This window comes from Pogona vitticeps, chromosome 11 (genome assembly GCF_051106095.1).
Source record: "Pogona vitticeps strain Pit_001003342236 chromosome 11, PviZW2.1, whole genome shotgun sequence".
NCBI lineage: Eukaryota > Metazoa > Chordata > Lepidosauria > Squamata > Agamidae > Pogona > Pogona vitticeps.
The window spans coordinates 7,401,179-7,427,127 of record NC_135793.1 but is presented as its reverse complement, the minus strand read 5'-3'; the positions used below and the strand labels follow the sequence as shown (position 1 = coordinate 7,427,127).

The 25,949-nt window shown below is 41.8% G+C and overlaps 1 protein-coding gene across 3 annotated transcripts in view; it reads right to left on the bottom strand.

Annotated features, from left to right (window-relative positions):
- The window catches only part of DACH2 (dachshund family transcription factor 2), a 325,199-nt gene that overhangs the window by 101,780 nt on the left and 197,470 nt on the right, over positions 1 to 25,949 (bottom strand). For all 3 annotated transcript variants that reach the window (XM_072981094.2, XM_072981095.2, XM_078380767.1), the window contains one exon: positions 9,297 to 9,428. In XM_072981094.2, coding sequence (XP_072837195.2) covers positions 9,297 to 9,428 — 132 coding nt within the window. The remainder of the gene's footprint in view (positions 1 to 9,296; positions 9,429 to 25,949) is intronic.

The window sequence follows — 25,949 nt, the reverse complement described above, 5'->3', positions numbered from 1 at the left end:
TAAAGTAAATTAAACTCTAGAAACATGCAAAACCAAAATTGTAGCATTGGATTGGCACTTCTCTTTCTGTCTTTCAAATAATCTTTTTTATTTTCATAAGGTAAAGGTAAAGGTTCTCCTTGACAATTTGTCCAGTGGCTCTGAAAGGACCCAAAAGCTCATGGAGAAGAAAGAGGTTTCCTAAGTAAGGGCTGCTTGTAAAATTCAAGCTAAAACACAACGTGACTCTATTGCTCTTCCTGGGCTTGTCAGGCTACAGCAACCAGAAGTTGTTCCCTAAAAAGTAAAGGGCAGAAAAATCAAAAACAGTGTCTGCAGGTAGACCCACGAACCATCTGTCCCTGAACGTCTGATCTGCTGGATTCCAAAAACTGAACTGCATGTAACATTCTGAGCGGGACAGAGTTGGAGGACTCTATTGAACACTATGTGGAATGTTCCATGCTGAGCTAGGGGGAAAAATATACAATAGACTGAACCAGGTATTATGAATTTCAGAAGCATCACTAAGGCAAGGCTAGAGATATTCCCTGGGAGGTTTTTTCATACAGATCTATTCAGGTCTTAAAGATTTACAATCACCTTCTTTCAAAAGCTTCCAAAAGAAAGTTCAAAAAGGACTTAAGGGGGGAAAAAAAATCAAACCAAGGAATTATAGCCAAAAAACAAACAAACCTTGCCATTGATTGTTACATTACCATTGCAATTAAAAGCAGATGAATGGAAAGATGATGAAAAGTCCAGCTTGCAATGATGCTGGGTGAAGAGGGATTTTTTATCCAACTGGCAGACAGAAAAGTTACTATTTTCAATGATGGTTCACAGAAGCCCAAGGCAACGTGGCTACGTGGAATCCTAGCTAAGAAATTCTATGAGTTTTGACCAAAAAGTAGCATTTTCAAGCTCCCCTCTTATCAGATCCTTCCCCATGGCAGTGCTTGAGTTCACATCAAGTCCTGAATTTGAGGGGTGACAGGTGAGGATTCAGCCTATACAATCATATCCTGTTCTTCCCAATGGTGGTAAGTATTGAAAGACTCTTAGGAAAGTTGGTTTACTGAAATCATCCCATACTCCCTCATCCCTAGGGGGGGAAAAAAAAATCAAGGTCAGTTTCCTTGTTGGTTTGGGAAACAAGACTCTCCTCCTTGTAATTTAGGATCCATGATAATCTTTGCTGTTGCTCCTGCTCCTATCCCACCTCTGTTTCACTTGGCCTCATCTTGGACTTTCTGCTCTCCAGTCTGGTAAGACCTAAGTCTAAAACATGCCATATTAATTGCTCATCTATCATGCAATCTTAACCAGACTAGACAGATCTGTTGAACTGAGTCTAGGCCAGCTGAAGGTGTGCTAAACCCAACTCCCTTTTTATCCTTTTACTGGCCCAACTTTGTGCCAGCATAGCGAGTGACTCCTGGGCTCGGGGAGACGTAACTCTGGTCAAACTTGTCTCCTCCATCCACCTACTGCCTCTCCACTTTTTCTTTCTTTCTCCTGGCAGATCTTAGCTAGTAGAGCAGTTCCATCAATAGATCTCTGAGATCACCCGGCACCTCCATCTAATCCATGACAGGCAACGCATCTTAAGAGTTAGGATTGCGCTACTCATGATCAGTAAATGCGGCCACTGACTCAACTGAACATTCAGAAGAAAGGGGGCACATCCTACAACATAAATCCTTCCCGCTGTTGGAGAAATATGGGTTTCTCTCATCTTGAACAAAGAAAGGAGAGGTGGTGGCAGCTACAAACTCAAGGTGAGACAGATGTAACCTCCCCAGCTGGTTTTGAACAGAGGCAGAACAGGAAATAAATAAGTCAGCGGTCCTCAACCTCAGGTCTCCAGATGTTCTTGGACTGCATCTTCCAGAAATCCCGGCCAGCACAGCTAGGGGTAAAGGCTTCTGGGAGTTTCAGTCCAAGAACATCTGGGGACCCAAGGTTGGGAACCCACTGCTTTAGATGGAGGGGATTGTGAACTTGGCCTACACAGATTAGAAGGCAGATCGACAATATCTTTAAAAATGTATCCATGATATCTGGACAGATCTGCCCCCTAAAAATCCACAGTTCAATAAAGCAAGAACAGGATTATGACAACTGAGACCCCCAAATGTGGGTGAAATTTTACCCTGGTACCAAAAGGACACCACTATTGTCACAGTTAGGCGTCTGAGGAGAAGGCATCCCATAATTCGATTGCTAAAGCTGAGAAGGCCATGCAATTAAGTGCCCTGAAACTGAAAACATGTGCAACCCAGTTTCAATCATCTTCAGCGCACGGGGAAAGAGAAAGGGTGAGGAACGGTTTTGTGTGCATGTGTACAAGTGCCCCAGGCCCCTCCCAAGCTCCTGAATCAATTCTGTAAACATCTATTTTCAGCCTAAAACAGGAATCGCCACCCTTGGAAGTCTCCTGAAGCAGTGGCCCTTCTCTAAGAGATGATGTATTGTTTTAGGGTGGTGGGGCTATTTCTGCAACTCCTCCTACCAACTTCCAGTTGCTTCCAGGATATGTGTGTGTGTGAAAATGTATTTATTTATTTAAATTATTGATATGCCACCTTTCTCCCCATAAGGCAGTGGTCCCCAACCTTGGGCCTCCTGATGTTCTTGGACTACAACTCCCAGAAGACTTCACCACCACCTCTGCTGACCAGGATTTCTGGGAGTTGAAGTCCAAGAACATCTGGAGGCCCAAGGTTGGGGACCACTGCCACAGGGGATCCAAATTGGGCAGCATTATCTTAGGGGAGGCAACCGTGGGTCCCTAGAGGACCATCAGGGGTTGCCCATCCCTGGTTTAGGGAATTATTTGCTTTTAAAAATGTAACATAAATATGAGAGAGAGAGAGAGAGATCTGCATTGTCCCTATTCCACTGATATGTTTAAAGAAGCAAAACAGACCCATATTTGCATGCTTTAATGGTTAACCCACACTCCTATTTTTCCCCCCATTGGGGAAAGGAAAAAAACATATTGTTTGAGGAAAGTAGCATAGGCGTTTTTTAAAAGATGCATTATAAACCAACACACATACATACACCTTTTGCCATCTTTACACTTACAACAAAATAACAGCTCAGGCAAACTGCTTTTTAGGAGAAAAGGCCAACCTCTTTTGACTTGAGAATTTAAAAGGGAGAATTTTTTTATTATTATTATTTTTTAAGGAGGAGAAAAATCGCTGACCGTGTAATAGCGAGGCACTCACGGTGGGTGTAGAACATGAAAGGTTACAATATGGATCTGTGCCTAAGCCTTTTCTTTTCAACTCCCAGCCTTGTCCCTCCTGCTTCTGCTAACTCGGCAATCATACTGCTGACAGATTTCGAGGTTTTCTAAATAATGCATAGGATTTTCTTTTAACGTGTCAGTGCAGAAGTATCAATTCTGCCCTCGTGTCATTTGTGATGCTGATTTTTCTTGACAGCATTCCATTAAACCAATGAGTTTCTCCCCTCCTGATGCTCCTTTAAATATTCCTTCGAGTGATGTATTTGTGGTTTTTTAAACAGATTGTGAAGGATGTTTGCATTTAGGAGAGGGAAAAAAACCTGCACGGTGGGCAGGTACGTAAAACACACACATGCTCATGCCTGTGTACATACACACACCTATGTACACACACACACACACCACAGAGAGAGAAGGGGGGAGGCTTTTTTGAAAATTATATATTTACCCTATATAAAGGACGCGGGGTTGGGTATTCTTGTGTGTTTCTTGAATTGCTGGAAGGTGCACTGGCCTTGTGCTCTTAGCTGTTTTGTTGCCCTAACGGGAAATCTCACAACTAAGCAATAGCATCTGGATTTCTTAAAGAAAAACTACTGAAATGTTTAGCGTTGTTTGATGCCTTGCTCAGCAATGGTGTGTACAGGGTGCAGGAAGAGAGGTGACCATTTCCATCACACTGGTGGACTCCCTAAATTGGCCAAATCAATGGCTTTATTCTTTACCTAACAGCTTGTATGAGAAGGTTTTCATCTCAGGAAGGATCTGTTGATGGTTTTTTTAAATACTGTACAAAGCTAGAAAGAATCCGTCAAGGAATCCATTGAGTGCAACAGAAGCCTGTGGACAACTACAGACTCATCTGCCTTTCCTGGGCTGATCTTCTCCATTCCATCCGCTCACCCATACATCTAGCAGTTCTGCACCCTTCCCCAACAAATAATAAGGATAAGGCCACTTCAACCAGTTATACGTTTTTCTCAGGATCTAAAACCAACTGAACTGAATAGTCCATTTCGAACCCGTTGTTCGTATTCAGGGTAATGACTCTCTGAGGAAATGATTGCTCCTATGTCTGGAATCATCTTGTATTCACACATACACAGATGCCCAGTGGATCAGAGCAAGTGTTATTTGCTGATTTATCTGTGTTATTTATACCTTGTCTTTCTCCTACTTGTGAGAAGATCACTCAGCGGTTTAAGTATTTGGCTGCGGAGTTGGACGCTCGGAGTTGGACTCCTCACTGTGCCTCCATCACCAAGGCTGGACGTCATGATCCATAGGGTCCCTTTCAGCTCTGCAGTTTCAAGATTATTATTGAACTGCTGGATAGTTCAGTGGTTTTGGTATCTGGCAACAGAGCCAGAGGTTGGGAGTTCAATTCCCCCTCTGTGTCTCCATGACACAGGCTGGACTCAATGATACATAGAGTGTCTTCCAGCTCTGAAGTTATAAGATTATTTTACAGATGCACTTGAAGTCAGACACAGTATTTTAGGCATAGGTGTTAAACAAACCAAAGCAAGGCTTCCCAAAAAATGTTATTATATCCCAACACTGGCATTTTCCTGGCACCGTCAAATATTTCATAAAAACAAGTGGAATGGCCCAAAAAAGTATTCTGTTACATCTTCTTGCATACATTTTTTTCTCCTTGTTTGTGGGCCATGAAGGTATGATGATCTCATCTGTGAGAACTCTTTTTTCTCCCCACAGATTGCATAAAGCATGCAAACGTTAGAAGCACAAGATGGTTTGTTTGTGTCCTTTTGATCAATCAGCCAGTTCTGTCTGTGCTTCCTGGATGACTGTGCTTTGGTTCGGAAAGGGAAAAGATACTGGTTTTGCACAGAGACATTCTCCGCAAATTCCACACATGAAAAAGAGAGGTCCTCATCTTCATACGAGAGGGAGGAAATCTCGGGGGAAGGAAAGAACTTTCTGACAAGCTGTCTTGACATGTTGAGACGATTTAGCTTGTTGGGAATGAGTAATTTATTTACATTTCTTCCCATCTCTGTCTCCCAAAAACTAAAAGTGTTTCAGTATTTAGTTTAGAGATTAATTTGAAGTCATCTGGATACTGAGGGAACCAGCAAGGAACACATTCATATCCACAGTGAAGGAATGTCTTTTGCCCACAAACCTTCAGGTCCCTCAAGCGTCCTCCAATCTTTCACTAACCACAGCATTCTTGTTTCCAAAACCGAGGAGCAACGAGAAGTCATTACTGCTTTAATGTAAAGAAAATTGGAATTCTTGTGGTTGGTCAATTCCAACCCCCACTGCTCGGCCCTGTTGCAGTTTGGTGAATCCAAAGGGATTCACAAGACGCTAATCCAAAGCCTTACTGTGGTCTTGCCTCAAACCACTGCCACCCACACACTGGGAGAGGCATTTCATACTTTACTGAGGTATCACCTGGCCTCACAAATTCTTGCTGTGGGTGAAGAATAGAAGCTGCAAAGAGCTGTGGGTTTCAGTCCATGTAAAGCACACTCCTTGATCCTTCCCTTTCATTTTCAAATCTTGAGGTCTACTTATGAGTAGGAATGGTATTGTTTGATCTTTTGGATGACAAATTCCATAATTCTCCATTTGGAGAGTTCTACCTAAATAGGCAGACACCTTACATGCCTCTAAACGTGGCTCAGCTGAAACGCCTCAAAGGCTCTAAGGCTTAGCTCGGCCTTAGCTCTTCAGAAGCTTCCTGTTCCTGCCCCACTGCCACCTGGGAGCTTTCTTTCTAAACAGGAAGCCAGGTGGAGACAAGCCTAGCTAAGCTCTACTTTCCAGTTAAGGTCTTTCTCCCAGGTGAGTCACATTTAGGCGTTTGTCTATTCGGTAGAAATCTCAGAATGGATGATTACAGGATCTGTAGTCCGAAAATCCCATCCCTACCTATGAGTTTGTGGGTTCCAACAAAATCTATAAAACCTTCAGGGCCATGTCTGATTTGAACCAGCTTTTACAGAGCATAGAGTAGGAAATGAAAATATCCAAACAAATTGCATTTCGTACAAGCCAGATGGCTGAATGTCTTTCCTGCATCAGTTCAATCACCCAAAACAATGCAACAAGGCAACTGTGTTGAGTGGAAATGATTTAAAGACATATCTTTATTGTCTTTCTGACGGAAATGACTACCTAGCAATGTAGGAAGAAAGAACACCTCTCTCGACATATTTTAAACAAGTAAACAGGCTGCGCCAAACTCTTTGTTAAACTGCGTGTCTGACTGAATCTTCAAAAGAATAACAAAGTCGACCGCTGTAAACCAATATTTTTGATTTGACAGCTACAGTTATAACCATTCAGGCATCTATTTCCCACAAACTCTCAACAGCCATAACCTTTAGTGATTAATTATAAAGTTCCAGGAGCAATAGTACACAGACTAATTTCCTAAAACAATAAAAAGACAGAATTTCTCATTTGGAGCGAAATGAAACACAAACAGGTTGTTATTCATGCTGAAATCGAGATGCGGAGTCATGTTGCAGCCATTACAGGAGCTATTAAACACAACCTCAAATCAAAGAAACTGTAGGTCTGTCTCCTTAAAACAAAATGTTTGCCTCACTAAACGTGGCTCCTGGCCTTGGCGGCGTTTGTTGTTCTCCCCCTTTGTTAAGAAGTCACTTTCAAAATTCAATCTTCTTTTATTTCTGTTTTACAACACCGTTTCATGTATTTTTAGCACTCATTTAGACTGTAGGAGTTGACACACACACACACACCACACAAAACCTCACAAAAGCTTGGTAGGAAAAAAATACATATAGACATATAAAGGGTTATGGGTGCTTCCTATGTTCCTAAAACTTTCAGATAAGTTCTGGCAAAACCGGCTCCCCTTGGCCCTTGATATCCTTCCCTGGTGTAATAACTAAATGGTTCTAGCGCTGGTCCTTGTCTGGAAGGAAGCCCATCTGGGCCTCTGTATAGGTTGCCTTGAATTCCACAGAAGGAAAATAGGATAAAACTCTAGGCACAAAATGAAGCTTCTCTTGGTCCTCTGTGTCCCATCTGCATTGTGAGGACAACAGTATCCACCAAGAGGATAAACATGCTTTCAACACTTGAAAAGTGCTATAAAACCTGCTCCTGTATTTTTCCATGTATAAGACTATACTTTTGTCTAAAATCTTTAGACTAAAATTTGAGGGTCGTCTTATACACGGCAGTAAGCTGAGGAGAGAACAAAAGTAAGTGGAGGGGAATGCAGGGATCAAATTGTTCCTGCAGGAGCGCTTTGATCCCTGCTTTTCCGTCTGCTTGTTAAGTCCCATGGGGCTTAACAAAAGGAGGTGGGAAAGAATCAAAACAATCCCGCGGCTGTATAAGGGGGAAAGGAATCAAAACGATCATGCAGTTGCGGGAGTGCGTTGATCCCTTTCCCCCTCCTTTTGCTAAGCCCCGCAGGGCTTAGCACGAAGGGAGAAAGCAGGGATCAAAGCGATCCTGCTGCGCTTTGATCCTTTTCCCCCTACACTCGCTAAGCCCCAGTTAGATTTCTTAATTTTGAATTAGAAAAGTGGGGGCATCTTATACATGGGGGTGTCTTATACACGGAAAAATACGGTACCAGCCTTGTACACAATCCTTCTCTCTCCAGCAAGTGTATGCCTTAATACTGAGAGTACAACAGCGACTTCTTTGTAAAAAAAAAAAAAAAATCAGTGGGGGCAGGGAGGTATCCATTGTGTGTAGACTTCCAAAATATTACACAGTGGTGCCTCGCACAACGAGTGCCTCACACAACGATGAATTCACACAACGATGCCTTTTTCTGTTAAATTTGCTGCCTCACACAGCGATGTTTCCTATGGGGGATTTTCACACAACGATCTCCCTTTTCGCTCCTGTAAAAGTGTCTTACAATGTTTGGACGCTGTTTTAAATGATTGCAATGGTTAGTCCACCTCCTGAAACCTATGCAAACTGATTTTGGTGTTGTTCTGACACTTCCTTAATTTATGATGATTTTTTGTTTTTTCCATTGGAAACTATTAGACAGACCATCCAATGGTTTCCTATGGAGAAAAAACAAAAAATCATCATAAATTAAGGAAGTGTCAGAACAACACCAAAATCAGTTTGCATAGGTTTCAGGAGGTGGACTAACCATTGCAATCATTTAAAACAGCGTCCAAACATTGTAAGACACTTTTACAGGAGCGAAAAAGGACTTCGCAAAGGCATTGAAATGTATTGAGTCGGCTTCAATACATTCCAATATAGGAAACATTGTTTCACTCAACGATGTTTCCTATGGGGATTTTCACTGAACGATGGCAATCCGTTCCAATTGGAACGGATTAACCGGTTTTCAATGCATTCCTATGTGAAATGGTGTTTCACAGAACGATGTTTCACACAATGTTGATTTTTTTGGAACCAATTAACATCGTTGTGTGAGGCACCACTGTATTTTGCTTTTAAGTTTTGTGGAATGATCTAAATCACATATTCCGCAACTCTAACACTTTTCTATGTGGGACTCCTTTGTAGAATGGCTATTGGAGGCAACCCAAAATAGCAATGATGTGACTATGGAAGGGTTCCTCTTTCCCGTGAGAAAACACCTAGGAGGCAGGATGGTCTCCATTCCATTAAAAGAACTCAGAAGCCCTATTCAGGTGTTACGTCCCCTGCTTTTATCCATGGGTTTTTCAGGGAAGTGCCTCTTACCCTTTGCTGTCTCCTTCACCATGGAAAATTGAAAAGAGGAAGCTTCTAGAAAGGGAAGTATCTATATATGTGCAGGATCTATGCATGAACAAGAACTACATGATATCAGCAACTCCACCTAGCTGATGAACCTCCAACTACTAAGAGCCTGAATCTGAGGTTTCTGCTTTCCATTTCCCCAACTCTTTTTTTTGTCTCATGTCTTTTTTCAATACTTCATAAACCCAAGAACATGGACCATTTTCTATTTATTTATTGTTTTAATGAAACGTAAGCTGCTCTGAGAAGCTTCCCAGCCATACATGTCAATGTTATCCACCCGTCAACTGATTGCTCAAATCCACCTTCCTGGCTTTACCTGCATTGGAGTTTAGGTCTTCGTTCTCTGATTCTGTCCCATTTTGACTCCCGCTTCCTTGAAGGCTGTTCATGGCCATGAGCTTCATCTTCTGTAATTTCATGGCTTCGGCCATTGCCGCTGCTGTGAGACCTAGGCACAAAAAGAGACAGGAAATATGAAATGACTAAAGAGTTTGCCTACTGTATTCCACCATTTCAGCTTATCTCTGATTATGTAGTGGAGAGCGGACACTGGCAGCATCTGACATCTTTGAGGAGGGTCTAAGACCCTGGTAGAACCTCTTCTCCTGCCTTCTTATACCCTATGGATTTAGAGAAGGACTCATTCTGGGAAGATAGTTAGCTTTAGCCACTCTACGGTTACTCTGGAGTTTTGTTGGACATCAAAACCATGGCCCAACTGTCCAGAATGGACACTTCCACGAAGCCAGTTGGCCAAAGCTCGCTGATAGGAAAGTACGCTTTACCAAAGCACTGTTTTTTAAACAATGGGACAGGTACCACCAGTGGGTCACAGAAGTAATCTATGTGGGATCTTGTGCTATCACCGCAGTGATATAGACTTCATGCTCCATCAGTCTCCATGTCCTTCTGCTATTGTGATGACCCATTTCTAGGTGACCCTACTTGCCACAGAACCCTACTTTGTCACCATTTGGACATCCCAATTGTAACTTTGGGCATTTGTGGTCTGCCTAATTCCTTTGTTCATGCTCAATAAAGGATGTAATAAATATCCCTCATATCATGGTGGGGTCTTGAGTTCATTGCTAGAGTGACTGGTGGGATATTAGATACGAAAAGTTGAGAACCTCTGCACTCTTGCTTTCAAATTTAGAACATCAGTAATTTGCTAAAAGAATAGTTGGATTACAGGAAGAATTTAAAAAGAGCTGGCATCCTTTACTTTCCATGATCGCCCATTCAGTTATGGTTTTTAGAAGGCTATATGGACCAAATTTGGGCGAAAATTGGAGGCACGTAGCTTGTGCAAAGCTGGGAAGTAAATAGTTACGTAGCTCCCCCCCCCAATTAATTACATTTTGCAAAAATAAAAGAGGAGAGGATACAATGTTTTTGTACATTACAATTGAAATAATGGTTGCTGTCCTCTGAAGATGCTGGCCACAGAGACTGGCGAAACGTCAGGAAGAACAACCTTCAGAACACGGCCAAAGAGCCCGAAAAACCCAGAACAACCAATGGATATATTTGTTTCCTTTGTGATGCAGCTGTAACTTTATACAGTTATAGGTTGTGTGGCCTCACTAAATAGTGAAGGAGGAGCATGGCGCAGTCCATAGGTCTCTGGCTCATGCTGTTGCCCCATGCTATATTGTGAATGCAGTAGGAGAAACAGAGGAGTGTGTGTTTTGTACTAGAGACCAGCTTTTGACACACATGTTTCTCTAAAATAAAAGTAAATAAAATGTAGCTATTTTAGTTACTTGGGAAATTACTTTAAAAGTTATAGTTATAACAGTAACTAATAGTGGATCTTCTCAGACCAATAAGTTTGAAAAATAGCTTTTTCTCTGCCCAAGCCAGGATTTAGACAAAGCCAGCCAGAACATTTAAAATATATTCAAACAATTGGAACAGGTCATACACTAAAATAGCCAGTCAAAAGCACAAGCAGCAAATCCTAAATCTATGCACCGAATATCCTGACATCAGGAATGCAAAGTATATTGAAGGTAAGTTAATCAAAAAATTCCTTATCATAAAGCAAAGGTAAAGCTATAAGGATCCCTCTTGTGGAATGTACTCCACCTGCTAGGCCCCACAGCAGGAAATTATTTAAATTATTTATTTATTTATTATTTATAATAAATAGAACGTGCCTACTATGGGTGGTTTATATAGAACATAAAAAAATAAACTAAGGTAAGATTAAAGTTAATCACAGAGTCCAAGATGGGGAAAGGAATAGGAGAAGAAGAAAGAGAGAAAAAGAGGGAGGCAGGCTAGGTAATGGCTGTAGGGAAGACCTGCCTGTACAGCCATGTCTTCAGATTAGTCTTGAAGGCCCTCGGTGAAGGATCCAGGTGGATCTCTACAGGTAGGTTGTTCATAGGTGAGAGGGGCCACTGCCGAGAAGGCCCGATTTTTTGTTTTTTTCCCACCGGACCTCTCTTGGCATTAGGCTCTTCAGTCTTTGTGGTGAGAGTCACCCCCCCCCAAAAAAAGAGAGGGAGTTCCCCAAACCACTGACATCAGGGCCACCCATCTGCAGGACCTCTGTCTTGTTTGGGTTCAACCTTAGTCCATTTCACTGGTTCTTAACCTTGGGTTACTCAGGAGTTTTGGACTGCAACTCCCAGAAGCCTTCACCACCAACTGTGCTGGCTGGGGTTTCTGGGGGTTGCAGTTCAAAAACATCCGAGTAACAAAGGTTAAGAACCACTGGTCCATTTGACTGCATCCATTGTAGAAAGGCTTCCGGGCAGCGCCCAAGTGACGGAACAGCATCCACTGCAGATGGAAAAAAGGAGATCTAGAGCTGGGTGTCATCAGCATATTGGTGACATGAAGCTCCACATCCCCGGATGACACCTCCCCAACGACGTCATATAGATGTTAAACAGCATTGGGGAGATGATCAAACCCTGTGGAACCCCACAACTGAGTAGGTCATCCAGCAGGGCGACCAATGCCGTTGCCGTGCCGTGGCGCAGCCTGAAGTCCCACTGAAATGAATCAAGGGCATCAGTTTCAACCAAGAGAGCCTGAAGCTGGTCAGCCGCCACCTTCTCAACTCCCTTGCTAAGGAAAGAAACATAGGTGATGGGCCTATAAAGAGAGAAAAGTTTCTCTCTCTTTAACCTGCAAAAATAAAAGAAAAACAAACCTAACTGTACCTTAAATATAGTGAAAGACAGGACCAGGTGATACCTTTAATCAACCATTAAGAATATTAAAAAAAAAAAAAAAACAGATTAAAGGTATCAGCTGGTCCTGTATTTGTATTGTTTCCACCACCATGTGGCCTTTTCCTGAATTGTAAGATAGCACAGAATGGCCGATCAGGGCATCAACTGATGACCGTTGTGAGTTCTCCAACATCATCCACCCCGTAAAACTGTTCATTTGGCTTTAATTTGTCTTAAATGAATTTACACCTACCTGGTGGTTTAACTAAACTCCCAATCCTAACTTTGTTAGGGGCAGATCATGTTCCTGGGCATTCTCCCCCAGCCAAACAGAAAGGCTCTGAGTTTCAAAAAGGCAAAGAAGTGGGAGTGGGAGGAATCCATAGTGCCTGACCTCTGTTTTAAGAGATAAGCCGTAAACGCCAAACTGCTGGTAGCTGGGAAGGAGCCTGAAAACAACTTGCATACAGCACTATCACCATCAAAGAAGCAAACCTGGCTTCAACGCCATTAGTTACGTGAATTTGGGGGCATTAATAATAACATATAAGTTGGAACTAATCACAAGAACTTGATTTTTATTGAGTATGATATCAAATATAGATAAAGCAAAGGAATGTATAGTTTTTTATATATATATAGTTACTGCAGCTAGAATTCTTTACGCAAAGAATTGGAAAAGTCAGGTGGTACTAAAACAAGAAGATCTTACGGAAATGATAAAGGAAACGGCAGAAATGGACATTTTATCAGAAGTGATGAAGGACTATCCATTACAAAAGGCAACAAAAAGATGGGGTTTATTCCATAAATGGTTAATCATCAGCTAGTGCTTGAATAACATAGATCTAAATGTGAACGAAAATATGGAAGGCAGAAAATAGAACAGCTGAGCTTGAATCTTGATATTGCAATATGAATAGAATGGATGTTTGTATATTTTAATTTCTCCTCTCCCCCTAACCCAAATCCTCTTCCCTTCCCTTTTACCTTCTGTATCCCATACCCCAACCCAAGTTATCCAAATAATAAAATTAAAATTAAAAAAAGAGAACTTGATGCACAACCTTGAAGATGTTTTGTCATCGAAAGGTTGCTGTTTATCTTTTGTTCTCTTATTTAAATATATATATTCTTGATGGTCGATTAAAAGCATTACCTGTTCCTGTATTTGTATTGTTTCCATGACCATGTGGGCTTTTCTTGATTTTTCCCATAAATATAGCACATTTTTTATTGAGCAGCTATGTATTTTAACAAGGATACAAAAAACATTCCCTGGCAGCAACCAGAAAAAGAACTTACAGGGTGATGTAGCCTATCAGCAATCCATTAAGACAAATTAACAAGAAGAAATTTCAGCCTACTTCACATGGATCTTGGTACAGTAATAAAAACAGTCCGAACAGATGTAGGTTGTGAAAAAAAGTAATTAAATGGAAGGATATTAATTGACAACAGAAATGGACAGATGCAATCTAGAAGGAATGGTGGTTTGTTGCCCTAAGGCTTTGGACGCACGGGAGACTCTGCTCAGTTATTATTATTTTTTTCCATCAGAGCCCAAATGCATGTCCACTGGTATCATAATTTTTCAGTCCAGGAAATAAGAAGAAAACCTGCCCAGAGAGTAATAACACTAGTAGGAAACTACAGGAATGAATGAATGAATGAATGAATGAATGAATGAATGAATGAATGAATGAATGAATTTTAGGCAGTGTTTAGTTGCAAAAATAAATGCTGGAGATGAGAAGAACATTGTTCTAGACACACTATCTTCTGTGAAAGGGTGCTCTTTTTATTTCAAATTAGATGTCGACAGATTACAGGTGCTAAGAGATTAAGGAGAACGTATTTTCTATATTGGAGTGGAGGATCTTAAGGTATCACTGGACTTCAGCTCTGAACAGTGAAGGATCACAGGATCTACAGCCCAGTCACATCTGGAGAACCACACGTTCAGCCTCTCTGCTCTATATGGTAGGTATGTGGGATTTGGGAGTTGTAGTCTTACTACATCTGATACAGAATGGTGGGAGAAGGTTGCCATGGGGAAACCATGAAGATGACCTGTGTGGTGATGCCAGGATGGACAAGGCTTAGTGTATACACGTGATTTGTCATGTTGATCTGTTGAGGTTGTATGGATGCACGCAAATTTGGATTGCATGGATGGGAAAATTGCTGGAAGGATTGACAGATGAGTCAATCATGTATGGTGGCAGGTGCTCATTGGTGGGAAATGGCTGAGCTGAAGCAAAGCAAAGCATATTGCTTATACAACGCCCCATAGTGCCTAAAGCTCTCTTGACAGTTTACAAGTTAAGTATGCAGGCTACACATTGCTCCCCCAGCGAGCTGGGTACTCAGTTTACCGACCTCGGAAGGGTAGAAGGTTGAGTCAACCTCGATCCAGCTATCCGAGCCCGGGATCGAACTCAGACCATGAGCAGAGTCTGGACAGCAGTACTGCAGTTTTAATCACTGCACCAATAGGTTATGACAGTTGATTTTGCTGGCTTAAGAGTCTATGGAAAGGCGGCTGGGTTTCAGTGTATCAGAGAGTGCTCTGTTTGTGTGGTATGTGGGTATGTGTGATGAAGAAATGTTAAGTTAAATGTTATTTTTTCCTGTTATTATATTCAGAAAGGTACATTTTCTTTCTTCCTTCCTACTTGTTATTTCAAAATAATTTTTTTTTTGGGGGGGGTTCAAAATAAATTCTCTTTTTCAGATTCTTTTGAATTAGTTTTAATACGTTTTTGTAACAGTCAGTCAAGGCATTGTGCCCACTTGGTAACAGACTCCATTGGGAAAATTAAGCAGGAGTCTCCTCCAAGTGGTTCTTTTCACTGGACATTGAAATATGAAGCCCATGGGCAGAGGTTTTCGGGAATTTTAAGGAAAACCCGAACAGTTAAATAGCGCTGGCTGGAAGGCACAATTAATAGAAGCATTAACAGAAGTATAGTCTCCAGATACCTACCACAAGGTGGTAGTCCCCCTCTATTCAGCTCTTGTTAGGCCTCATCCAGAGTATCATGTCCATTTCCGGACACCACACTTTAAGGAGGATGCCAAGAAACTGGAGCAAGTTTAGAGGACGGCAACAAGGAGGATCAGGGGGCTGGAAAGCAAGCCCTAGGAGGGAAGATTGAAGGAACTGGGTATGTTTAACCTTGAGACAAGAAGACTGGAGGGAGATAGAAGATCACTTCTCAAATATATGAAAGGCTCTCCTACAGAGGAGGGGCAGGATCTCTTCTCAATCACCCAAGAGTGCAGGACATGTAACAATGGGCTCAAAGCTATACAAAGCCAGGTTAAGGATGAATATCAGGAAAAACTTCCTGTTAGAGCAGTATGACAATGGCTGTACAATGGTTCTGCGGGATGTGGGTGACAAAGAAGTGTGAATTTCATGGAATTGCTGACATTAGGAGGGACATCTCTTTCTTGGTTCTTGCATCCTCCACCTGGACTTGAACTGGATGAAAATGTATGACCTTTTAGAGCCTGGAGATATAGTAGTGCCTTGCTTAATGACGATAATCCGTTCCAGGAAAATCGCCGTTAAGCAAAAACATCGTAAAGTGAAAATAAAAACCCCATTGAAATGCACTGAACCCTGTTCAATGCGTTCCAATGGGGTAAAAACTCACCATCCAGCGAAGATCCTCCATACAGTGGCCATTTTTGCTGCCTGTATATCGAGGAATCCATCCCTAAACACAGCGGGGAGCCATTTTAATCGCCCGGTGGCCATTTTGAAACCGCCAATCAGCTGTTAAAAAAACGTTGTTTTGTGAAGAATCGGTTCCCGAAGCAGGGAACCGATCATCGCAAAGCGAAATTCCACCATTCAGACCATCGTTTTGCAATCGCAATTGTGATCACAAAAAGATCATCGTTAAGCGGTTTCGTCATAATGCAGGGCAATCGTAAAGCAAGGCACCACTGTAAGCAGTCATAAGCAATGACCTCACCTGTAGCATGGCAGTCTGGGGAATAACAAGGGCAAAATGACACACCTCTCTCAAAGGAACACAAACACGGGTAGCGTCATTGCTTCTCTCAACACGCTGAGTAACATGGCCTTGTTATTTCTTAAGTGTTATTTTTGTATTGTTCATTTCAGAAACTTTTCGGTGATTTTTCTGTATGCTTTTTCAAAGTAAAAGTAACAACAAAGAAATTAATCAATAACTTCCTGTGAAAATGTTACTCTGAAAAATTACTAAGTTACCGCCTAATGCATTTTTAAAAATAACAACAACATCCCAAGGTCTGAACACTGCACTATTCTCTAAGTAAAGCCACCGCCCCCCCACCTCAGTAATTCGTTCAACAGTACCCATGAGTTGGAAAGCTTATCTGTCAAAAGCGCAAACAAGTAAATTAACTAAATAGGAGCGATGAGTAATCAAAGCTGGGGGTGTGCAATTAATTACACTTGAATGGCAAGCCCTGGTGCTGCTGCGCACACTCTCCTGTTGAAACAAAACATTTAATTAAATTAACAGACAACTGTTTGCAATGAACAATAGGCAAAAGGGCAAGGAGAGTATACAAGAGTAGCCAACTCAGCTTGGTCATTGTTTCAAGCCCAAAATGTGTTGATTTCCAAATATGTATCAGCTGTGTGCAATGCTGGCATTCAACATGGCGGGTCAAGCGTGATATTCTTGCAGAACGAACAATGACACATCTGGCCGTATGAAATGTTGATGCTCAATACCATACTGGAAATTTTTAACACTGTGTATTTGAGATTGTTTTCTAGCTTAATTTCAGCTGGGGCTTATCTGTGATTTCTTTCTGGACAATCTGTTCAGTCTCCTCAACGGTATGAAGCCTAATATTTGTTGCAACGTCTTGACCTAATTTCTCCTACAGAAATAAGAACTCAGAAGCCAAATTTCTGCTTTCGTACTGCACTGAGAACCAAGAAGTGTCCACTTCATTTCCATCATAAACCCACTGAGATAAGCAAATCTCCTACTGCCTTGTCCCATCACATTCCCCATCGTGAGCTACTGGATAGAAGAGTATTTAGCCATCTGGTTGGGAGTTCAATTCCCCACTGGGGCTGGACTCAATGATCCACAGGGTCTCTTCCAGCTTTGCAGTTCTAAGAGGATGATGATAGGTTTATGGACCAAGCAAGGGTGTGTCTCACTCTAAAATTTCAGGATGAGAGGCAGCCTCTGTCCTAGTCACCAACAATCCTGTGCAACACAAGAGCATGAACCCACAACAGGACAATACCCCAAAATTCTATCAGGATTGTTCTCTGGAGTAAATGAAATCATGTAAGTCTGGGTGATAGACTGCAGTTAATTAATGAGGAGTCAGCTGCCTGCCTGGTGGCATTTAGCTACAGAACTGGGTACACGACCAGACATGCAACTGGCATGTTGTTAAATAGCTGCAATTTGCTGCCACAACGTATCTGATTTCATTTATTCCAGAATAAAATCCCATGAGATTCTAGTCACTGTGTGTGAAACACTTGGGAAAAACCTATTGCATAGAGATTAGTGGGAAACCTCTGGTCCATGTACAGAATCACATACTCTGTGATGCTAATGTTATGTGTTAACATCTGTCCCACTGAGGCTCAGACCTAAGAGTCCTTACTTATTGAAACCCCAGGCCTCATGAAAGGGGTGGTGAGGAAAGCCAACTCCAGGGAAGGCACTGTCCCAGAGCAGTAGGAACAACCTCAAATTACTGTTTTTACCTTAATATATTGTCTTTTAAATGATGTAAGGCACCTTAGGTCTTTCTTTAATGAGAAAGGTGGGATAAAAATATTTTAAATAAATGAGCAGTGAGGATAGAAGCTATTTAGTGCATACCTACGCAGTAACTCCAACAATCACATCTGCATCCTAAGAAATTACGGGCACTGCAGTTTGGGGAGGTGCTACGGATTCTTTGCTGCAGTCTGGGGGAGATGTGATCCTTGGAGTTTCGTAGGAGAGAATACCAAGTACCTCACCATACTAAAAATGCTGGGACTTCTTAGTACACAGTGCTGAGGTGCTATAACTGTGTAATGAAGATGCACTTTGAGAATCAGATGATCATGTTCTTGCCATGATCAAATGAATAGGAAGGATAGGAAGATTATTTTCTTTCAGTGATCCCCTATATCAGTGGTTCCCAACCATGAGTCCCCAGATACTCTTGGACTAAAACTCCCAGAACCCTTCACCACTAGCTGGGCTGGCCAGGATTTCTTGGAGTTCTAGTACAAGAACATCTGGGGACCCAATGTTGGGACGCTATGCCTTACATAAAAATTTAGTTGTCAGGAGAAGTATTTGGGGATCAAGTCCAACCTGCTATGTTAGACTGTAAGAATCTATGTAAGTATGTAAGAATAAGAATCATCATCATCATCTTAGAACTGCAGAGTTGGAAGGAACCCTATGCACATTCGAGTCCAGCCCCAGGCAAGGAGGCAGAGTGGAGAACTGGACATTGGCCAACAGTTGGCATCACAGCCAGGGACCTAAACCACTGTGCTATTGAGTTCTTGGATCCACATGATTTTTACATCGGATCATCCCCAAACCACCATCCAATCATGGGGCCCATCTGTGCCCACAGACTACACCACAGAAATCCTGGGTCCCCCAGCGCATGGTCCTTTATCATCTTTCAACCACAGGATCTTCAGGTCCAGCCCTCGTCAAGGAAGCACAGTGGGGAATCGAACTCCCAACCTCCGGCTCCATGGCCAGATATCTTCTTTCTTTTAATGGTGGCACCGCCGTCCCACCTGTAGCCCTCACCGTGTATCCCTCTCAGGTTTCTACTAATCTGTCCTATTGCTTGGGTAACCTCAAGATGGCAGTTGACGTTTCAGCACCTTGGACAGAACCCACAGATCTAGTGATGGTGGATGTCAGGCCAGGGCCTTTATAGATTCAGCCTGATACATGGTACTTGGGCAATGACAGTTTTACAATTCTCTTACCAGGGAAGATCAGCCTCACACTTCAGACTGATCTTCGAACCTAAAGAAAGTGTCTTGGTATGTACCTTAATATCAGTAAAATAATCTTATGATTAACTAAAGTGAAGGCACATTTTAGCCAGGCTTCTTTTGTATTACAAAAAAAAAAAAAACATCCTTTAAGTTAGACGAGTAAACGAAAATGACAAAAACCAAGAATCCAAAAGGAAAAAGATGGGTTAGATTGTATTCCACCCCCTCTTTCTTCTCAGAGGCCCACTTATGATGGTTGATTGATTTCATGACATTTTCCATCCCTTTTAGAGTTGAGGCTCCGGGAATGATTTGTCAGGACTGTAATACTTAATACTTTTAGTGAGCTCCACTCCAGCAACCTTTATCTTAGTCTGCATCGTTGACTGCTTGACCCTTTTCGGTACTCAGGACCACAAAGATGAATGTAAAAAGGCTGAAGGGGAGGAGAGCCGGGGGGGGGGACAGAGAGAGAAATGAGGAAAGGGGGAAGACTTCCCGTCCAGAAAACCAGTGGACTGTTCCTTGATCTATAATACGTTACATATAATTTTAGTGGCCATTCCCTTATTTTAAAAAGATATTAATGTAGAGAGGAAAATGTTACTCTTGTAACTTACATTTTGGTGACGCTAATGGATTTTATGGCTGCAATCTATGAACATCTGCATTGCAGAATATTCCACTGAACAGAATCAGGCTCAAGAGAGCAGGTCAAGAGATCCTTGTTCAACCTACCTCACAGGGCTGTTGTAATGATGCAAGGGAGATCCTGAGTTCTTGTACAAGAAACAAGGTTTCAGCGGTAGTGACATAGAGAGCAACAAGAGCAGCCACCGTATCATTTGAGATCTAGCAAAGTGGTCTTCTTTTTGAGATTGCTAGCCTAAAGGCAGGAAGACTCTCGTCTTGCTTTATCACTTCTCTTCTTCGCTTTTTAATTTTCGTAATGGAGCACAAGGCCTGACAAGTTCTGTCCGGTTCTGAGCATGACTCTGATAGCAAATGACGGATCTGCTTCTGAGGGCCAACCCAGATAAATACGGAGAGCGTTCACACTAGGTGGGTAAGCGTCAGGTGACAAATTGGCGGAAGGACTATCCCCACAGACTACCTGAGAAATTCCAGCCACTCTATGAGCTTTTCAAGTTGCAGAGTGGGTTACAGATAAAAAGAGAAAAACCCACCTCAAAGGCCCACCTCATCCCACATTCCATTCACACAAAGGCCAACCAGCTATCTGTGAGAAGACTGTCAACAGATCCTGAGCACAGCTTGCAACTCTAATTGCCAAGCAACTGAAACCAGTTGACTTTAGGAACAATAATAAATACGCAAGATTCCTTTTGAGAAACAGGGGAAGTAATGAGGTATGTCAGCAACTGTAACAAGGTAACTATATGATATCTGAAATGATAACTGTAACTAATTAACAATAACAACTGTAAGCAATCAAGTCAATTCTGACTTATGGAGACTCTTTCCAGGGTTTTCTAGGAAGAGAATACACAGAAGTGTTTGCTATTCTGTTTTTCTTGGGGGGGGGGGCAGGTCAGTGCAGCTTGCCCAAGGCTACACAGGCTGGCTCTACTTGTAGGAGACACAGCAGAGAATCGAACTCAGAACCTCTGGCTCTGCAGCCAGATACCTAAACCATTGAGGAGGAAAAACTTTCCAAGCTCCACTTCTTGGAAAAGGGAGTTTAGAAACAAGAAGGTAGAGTAACAGGGTGAATTGCCCCCCTTTTGTCTTTCTAAGGAACAAGGTGTTCCTCCCTACTCCACATAATCTATCTCTAATAGGAATCAAATCCTGGTTTGACCTTACACTGCCACTTGGCATCAGGCTGGCTTAGAGAGAACAGGACAAATCGCGCACGGCACACATCCATCCATCTTGCAACAGTGTGTTGTGACTCCCTAGCCCCAGGTATCTGCTCCTGAGATGGCTACACAATGACAATCCTTGGCAAACTAGCTGTGCTGAGTTTGGAGAACCTTCTGAAGAAGTTCCTGGAAAACTGCCCCAAAGATCTGCTGTGAGTGACGGCCCTGCCATATTCTTGTGTGAGATCTTCCATCTAAATTCCAATTTTGAACCCTAGCACCACTTTCTTGCTAAGTACATTGAAGACTGGGAGATTTGCAAGGACCTCTGATTTACGGAAGCTTCAGCTGACCTCACAAGGATGGAGATCAGCCAGGGCTTTCCTGCTACAGGCACATCCGAAACTGATATAAGCTGTTACAATAAATAAAAACCAGAGGTTGTGACCAGGATTCTCCATGTGTCAAATGAGACTATATAACCTGCTTATTTTATAGACTGGATTTAAGGGTCTACTTAAACTTGGTCATTGTCAGAACCATCTCTTAGACGGTGACATCATGTTATCGCCCATTGTGCTAGAGCAGACCAAGCTCCACACTTCAAAGCCAGAAACTTCAAATCAAAATGCAGAAGTGCGGGTGAATTCTGGATTTAATCCATGAGCAGAAAAACATTTTCATAAGAGTATTTGGGCCATTGTTGAGCTAAAGCTCAATTCTGTCACTCGAATGTAAAGCAAATCCGTCCCTCTCTTTCAAAGCCGAATACAGGAACACTAAATTCTATTAAAGGCTTATTTCTGAGTAATACCCTGCATTGAAGGGTTGTAAACATTCTAAATTAGCCTGGGATCTTCCAGAATGAAGTTAAGCCTTGGTGATTTCCTACATCTTTTCGCTGTTCAGAGGCTTTAGTCTGTGGCTCATAAAAATGTTACTCTGAGGTTTTGACCAAGTGGTCCTGCAGGCCAGAATCTTGCAACTAGGGGCACCAGAGGGATCTATAATGAAAGAAACACTAATATCATCATGTGTATAGTTTTGGAAAAGCCTGTAATGAACTCTTTGTGTTGAAAGCATGTTTTAAGAAGAACGAGATAATCCTAAATAAGTGTAAATAAAAACACAAGAGATTGTTTCCTTAAAACAACTAGAAAACACACACACACACACACACACACAGACAAACCCAGCCGCCACAATTTGGTTGGGGAGAAACAATTACTTTTCTCTCTAGAGACACTGAAACCTGACTATGGGGCCTCATAATTTAGTAGTAAATGAACCTTTCTTCCTGATTAAACACCACTCATTTTTAACTGATGAAGAGGAAACCATATTAGATGTGAGCAGCTACTTGTTATCAAATTACAAAGCATTTTCTTTCTTCTTTCTTCCTTTTTTTTTTTAAATCAAAGGACCGAAACAGGCTGTAGATTGACCAGCTAACAGGTTTCCAGTGACCTAAGGGAGAATTTCCTGTTCGCAGTTAACAGCCTCTGAAGAATGCTTCTCTTTGCTGCTTGTCTCAGACACAAAAATGATTGTCCCATTTAACCAGTGTTCTACCATGTATAGAGGAGAATCCTATTTACTTAGATGCTGGTGGAACATTAAAAACACAATAGCCTGATTGTCTTTGGAAGAAAATTTTTCAAGATTGACGCCCTCCCCATTTTTAAGGGGGGGGCTGACAAGAGAGAGAGAGAGAGAGAGAGATCAAAAAGCTAACTTTAATAGATGTTTGACTAAGGTCAGCCTCCTAGGAAATGGAACATTGAAGATGAAAGCGAACAAATAGATTTGGCTTTTGATCTCGGCCAAATCCATTTGGCATTGTTTAGCTTTTTCTATAATGCTTCAATTCTGGGGTGATATCATGGCCGAAATGAACTGCCGTCTATTTGAAGTTTGCACTTATTTTTAATAGCTTCTGTAGAACTTTAACATGTACCACTGAGGGAAAGAAAGTTTAGGACATGTTTAAAAGTGGCTTCCTAAGAATTTGACAATGGGGTGGAAGGACTTGCCAATTATATAGGTCTTGATTCAAGCCAACAGTACTACTGAAGCACTTCAAGCAGATTACGAAATGGCCAAGGGCTAATCTAAAATACAAGTCCCACTGCAGTAAAGGCAGCAAACTCGGAGTGAACAGAACGACACTGCAGGATCCCAACATTCCCTGGTTTCATCTCAGTGAAGGACACGTTGAATGATCTTAAGGCAGCTCCTCTACTGTATGTGATGTACCACAATGGCCATGGTTGGAATACTGGCTCGGAATGATGGGAAATGTAGTCTAACTCCTCCAGAGGTCACAAGGCAGAGGAAGACAGCTGTAAAGCATGCATCGGGAGCCACAAACAAACAAAAAATGATAATGTGGCATTTGGCCATATTAGTCCGGACATGAGAGGTGCAGGTTCAAATTCCCACTCAGTCATGAACCTTGCCTACTTCACAGGGTTGCTATGAGGATAAAAAGGGGAAATCTAGTGCAGTATGATTAATTCTGGAAGGTAGTGATGGTTCACCAAGTTTTCAGTCAAGAGCCTTTTCTAACTCTGTCTAGAGCCCTCTGGTATTCCCTGGTAGCCTCCCATCAAGTTTTTACCAAGCCTGATCCAATCCAGCATCCAAAAATGAGTCAAGATTTATTTATTCATTTTTATATATTTATTAGATTTTTACCCTGCCCCTCTAGACAACTGGGTGGCTTACATAGATAAAACACATCAGAATAACATATATAAAAATACAATTATAACAATGAATTCTAAACAACACATTTCCAAGATGGCATGACGCAAGAAGAGGAAAAAAATTGTGTTCAGGAGAGTTGGCCCAAACCATGGTTCATTAAATCATATGCCCAAGCGTCACTACAAACCATGGTTTGCCATTTCCATGGTTAAAACACTCCAAAAGTTTTAATCTTCATTGCTTTTTTTCTGGAACTAACTAAGAGCTTTTTCTCTCCAAAATATGCTTAACGGTATCAGAAATAAAAGGGAAACAAACAATTTACCCATTCCCACAAAAACATTTTAAAGCCCTTTTCCTTAAATCCAACATATTTGATTAAAAGGACTGAGGAAATATTTCATTGGTTTTACATTACTTCCACCCGCTGCCTCCAGAAATAAATTCCCCTTGTTTATTTATTACCAAATGTTTCTGCGTTGAAAAGATACCTCAAAAGGCAAGGTAGAAGTCTGATATTAAATTATGCTTTAAAAAAAAGACGATGTGTCACTATGTTGAATCTGCCACACAGGACGGCTTGAGTGTATATATTTAAATTAACAGCTTAAAACAATTTAGAAAAAGCACTCCTAGCCAAGCAAGGAAGATAAAGCAATCCCGTCACTGCAGTTGAACTTAATTAAGCAACTGTTTCCTACACTTTTAATAATTGTTATTGATGGGATCAATAAAACAAGTGAGTTGAGGGGAACAGACGGATAGCAAAGTCTGTTGCTCTGTAATGCATTAATCTGAACACATTTTTAAAATGGTAGAAAATATGCTGCACTTCTTAACTTTAAATGCAGACACAGTGGTGGTAGTGGGGAAGACAAATACAGTGGAGGAGTCGTTTTGGAGAAATTCGCACGGGTTAGATACCATTGTTTATCTCACCTATGAGATGGCTGAGGATGCATGTATGTGTGCTATCTCTGTACACTGTATAATCATTATAGAATGGCCTCTGTGGTAGCTAGAAGCCTCTGTGATTTTCAACATTGCAGAGTACTCAGGTGTCCCCTAGGCCAGTCGTCCCCAACCTTGGGCCCCCAGATGTTCTTGGACTACAACTCCCAGAATCCTTCACCACCACCTCTACTGGCCAGGATTTCTGGGAGATGAAGTCCAAGAACATCTGGAGGCCCAAGGTTGGGGACCGCTGCCCTAGGCTATGGCATGCAGCCGGCAAATCCTTCCCTTCTTCCACCGGGTTAGAACTCCCAACCTCTAGCTCCTCAGTCTAAACCACTGAGCTATCCAGCAGTTCTGCATCTTTTTAAAACAATGGCTGAGACCTTCTTCAGTGGCTTCTGGCTGGACAACAGGAATGGATGAAGAATTGTTCCATCATGCAGACCTTGGACTCTCTGAGATCTAGGGGGACCAAACCCTCTGATTACTGCATCTCTGTAGATGACCGTGGGCAGGGCAAGTATCTGAACATCAGATGAAGCTGGCTCTGGGGCCAAACCAGAGGAAGCTGAGGGGAAAGCTCTTCTTCCTACTGAGTTCAGCAGGCTTTTGCAAGAGACCTCTCTTCTGGTTCAGCTCTAGTTTATATCCTGCTCTTAAGTAAAGCTTTTTGCTACATGAATGTGAATGGGTGTACATCTCTTATATTCTATACAGGTTTTTTGTGTACTTCATGCAGATTAAATAATCAGATAAAAAGACTGCATTTTGACTTCAAGGAGAGTTTAAATTATTAAGACTCTTAAATGTTCTCGTTTAATTTGCTGCTGATAAAAATGTTGCTGCAGACAATTCATTGAGTGCTACTCTACAAATAGAGATGAACTTAAAACAGAGGGCATGCAAATGATCCAAGCTTCCATCTTCTAAAAAACCTTCCTCAGGAAACTGATTTTGCTTCAAATTCCAATTTCTAAGAGCATTTCTCAAACAACATAAACTTTTGGCTAGTGTTTTTTAAACAAGGACCTAAGTAAACAAGTAAACTGGTTAGGGTGACCGGAGATAGCTGTGAAGGAAAAGAAGCTGAGGTTCCTCTGAAAACCCATTCTAATGTATTCTTCAATAGCTTCTCTAGCATTGGGCTAAAGCAAAACAAATTGTGCACCTTATCTACCACTCCACAGTGCTTAAAGCACTCTTTGGAGGGTTTACAATTTAATTATGCAGGCAACACCTTGGCCCCCTCCTCCCCCAGTGAGTTGGGTGCTCAGTTTACCAAC